This window comes from Morone saxatilis, unplaced genomic scaffold (genome assembly GCF_004916995.1).
Source record: "Morone saxatilis isolate NCDOM2014 unplaced genomic scaffold, NCSU_SB_2.0 Contig11, whole genome shotgun sequence".
In the NCBI taxonomy this organism is placed as follows: Eukaryota; Metazoa; Chordata; class Actinopteri; family Moronidae; genus Morone; species Morone saxatilis.
The window spans coordinates 18,912,321-18,915,680 of NW_023339663.1; the positions used below are offsets into that span (position 1 = coordinate 18,912,321).

At 40.4% G+C, this 3,360-nt stretch overlaps 1 protein-coding gene across 1 annotated transcript in view; it reads right to left on the reverse strand.

Annotated features, from left to right (window-relative positions):
- The window catches only part of ush2a (Usher syndrome 2A (autosomal recessive, mild)), a 197,984-nt gene that overhangs the window by 145,995 nt on the left and 48,629 nt on the right, over positions 1-3,360 (reverse strand). Inside the window, 1 exon segment of the mRNA XM_035652071.1 lies at positions 1,916-2,096. Coding sequence (XP_035507964.1) covers positions 1,916-2,096 — 181 coding nt within the window.

Consider the following 3,360-nt stretch of genomic DNA (forward strand, 5'->3'; position numbering starts at 1 on the left):
ATCCGGCCAGCCACCTCACACCTTTACACACACACACACACACACACACACACGGTCGCATGTGGAACAAAATCTGTTTGTTAGAAGATGTTTGGCTCACACACACACACACACACACACACTACACTGACATAGAAAATAACACTGTATAAACCCTATTACTGTCACACACACACACACACACACCTACACACACACACACACACTATCCATGTGTGTTTTTCTTTCTTACACAAACTGTACTCACATGCTCTCTTACACACACACACACCGCTACACCCTTCTTTATTGCTGTGTGAAAAGCCACAGCCTCTTAACGAGCCGCAAATTTGTCCTGTCAACTGGTGCTCACACACGCACACAGACACCAACACTCAAAAACACACAGGTACAAATACACACATACACACAAATGCCATAGTGACTCGACCTTCACTCCATTCCCAAGGAGAAAGAAAACACCAACATCACATCCATTCTCTCCTTTTTCACCAGGCTCAAAGTACAGTGTGTGTGTGTGTGTGTGTGTGTGTGTGTGAAAGAGAGTAATTTGTGTGTATTTAGTGAGATGCCAATATAAACAAGCATTTAACAGTGACATAGTAACAGTGACAGTGGAATTCAAAGATGTTTAGGTCCCAGTAACACAAATGGTGTATTATTGTAGGTTTTAGTGTATTCAAATATTACGTATGTAATCTTATAATAAAATGATGTGTGTATGTGCCAATACTTAATCCCTCCAGACAGAATTACCATCATATTTCCCTGTGATGAAGGGGCTGACGGTCAGCAGTTCTCTGACCCGGTTCTCCATGGAGACACATAGAGACACAGAACTACATCTTCAGCCAACTGCTCACACATCAATTTGTGTGTGTAAATTCATTTGTGTAAAGCCTATTGATTGAAGGCGGAGGATAAATTACTTGATGACATTTAGATGAAGAAATCCTTATTATGGAGCGACTCTGGGAACAAGAAAGGCATTCAGCAGTAATAACCTTTAAAGACTTTATTTGTCATTTCTACTTAACAAAAAAGGAAATAAAACAGGAAAAAGCTAAGAAAGGAAGACAGAGAGAGAGAGAGACAGAGGTACAAACTCACTGCCTGGGTACAAACTATAAGTTAATGCTTGCCTTTTACAAGATCTATGCCTTTGACCATTTTTCTTTATCTTTCTCTTTTTCTGTTTTAACATCTACCTCATCACGGCTCTTCTTTAATAATTTAATTATTCACTTTATTTTCTTCCCAGTGCTTCCTTTCCTTAATCTCTTTGTAAAGTTAACTCTTCATCACTCTGTTGTTTTCTCTCCCTTTTTCCATCATTCCATCCCTCTCTGCTGTGAGGAGATCTCAGCCACAGCCTGAACACTGGGGAATACAGCTATCAGGCAAGGTCAGCTAACACACACACACACACACACACACACAGAGACAGACACACACACACAGTGGACCACTAGTCAAACAGTTTGTGGATCATCTATCTGCTTTGACACCCTGTTGAGAGGAACATATCCATGTGTGCGTACCAGTATTGCACAGGATGTAACTTGTACAGTTACATTTGTGTACGTGTGTTTTAAGTTGTGTGTGTGTGACTGTGTGTGAGAGATAGCCTGCAGGTAGAGACATGAGCGGTAAAGGTCAAAGCAGCTCTTAACTCATGTAAGTCATATGTCTGCCAACCAATCTGTAAACTGTCTTTACAGAGACTGCACCTGCTGGTGTGTGTGTGTGTGTGCGTGCGCGCGCTTATACGTGCAGCTGGTGTGTGTGTGTGTGTGTGTGTGTGTGTGTGTGCAGGTGGTGCAATTAATGGATAAAAGCTTTCCAGGATGTTCAAGCGACAGATATGATGTTCATCTGTGTGTGTGTGCGCGTGTGTGATTTTTATGTGGGTTACCTGCCCAGGCCAGGGTTGAATCCGAAGAACATCTCACGACACTGGTCACAGCGCCGTCCTCCCACTGACGGATGGGCACACACACACTGTCCGGTCTGGCTCTCACAACCACGCTGCGATGCTCCCATGGGATGGCAGTCACACTCCGCACACATACTCTGATCTGGAGAGAGGTAGAAGCCTGGACGAAGACAAACATAACATTAAGCAAAATCATTGCTTGTCTCTCACTTTATTAATCTTTCATCTGCCTACAAGTGTATTCTTTACTTCCTTCCTTTGCTATTATCTTTATTTTCTACGCCATCAAAATCAAATCCAGATGGTGATTTCTGAAAACACAACTCAAAACATCAGTTGTTTTATGTCCGGGTTGTGGTTTGCAAAATTATTACATTTAGTGTCACAAATCGCATATGTGGCTGCTTATTCAATGAACATTATATGGTTCACCATTTGTATACTGTAGTACTTTTGATAAAATAATTCTCTAATGACAAAAGGTTATATCTATAGTATCTAGTGGGCTAAAAGTAACAAGCACATATGCTAGTAAAAACTATGAACAACTCATCATACATGGTGCATATTCTGAACCGTGTCTAATGTGTTCTCTTTTCTGACTGATTATATGTTGTTACAGCGTTCAATATACAATTCCTTATGTAGAAAATAATGAATGAGGACTGCGGCCTAGAAACAACCATTTTATGTTCTTCCTAATAAGAATTAGGGGGTGTTGTTTGCCATTTATTTGTGATAAAATTTAACACAAAGCCAATAAGTGTGTGAGGTTACATTAAGGACTCCAGGTTCTAAAAATCAATTCAGTTTATTTTACTCAAGGCTAATAGCTAATAAACAAATTAGATATTCTATTTAGCTACTTCGGCTGGGAATACTCAAAGGCATGTATACCCTGTCGTGAACTGGCAGTTGAGGAAATTATGAGGCGCAATTTGTAGGAATTGAGCTTGGAAAATGCAATGGAATAATGGAATAAAAAAACCCAAAACATACTGAGACATGTGGTAGTTCTGTGTTACTTCACAGGTACTGGACAACCTTTATTTGATTTGGGGGGTATTTGTGAGATAATAACTATTGTCTTATGTCCTCTGTTACTCTTTTCAACATCCTTCCATCAATACATCCGCAAGTTGTGTTACAGTAAACCTGACAGTGCTGTTGGTCCTTCTCCATTACCAACACAATACAGCATCTGTTACTTCTCGTCCCATAAGACACTAACCACACATACCAGTACACACACAAACAAATTCATGAGGTAATGCACACACAAAAATTAGTTTAGTGAGATGAGTGAGAAAAAACAATCTTTCCCCTCTATGACACTGTTGTTGGGACCTGGCACAAACAGGACAATCACTGAATGGAGATCTGGCAAAAGGCACGTGCCAAAAACACACACACATACACATACA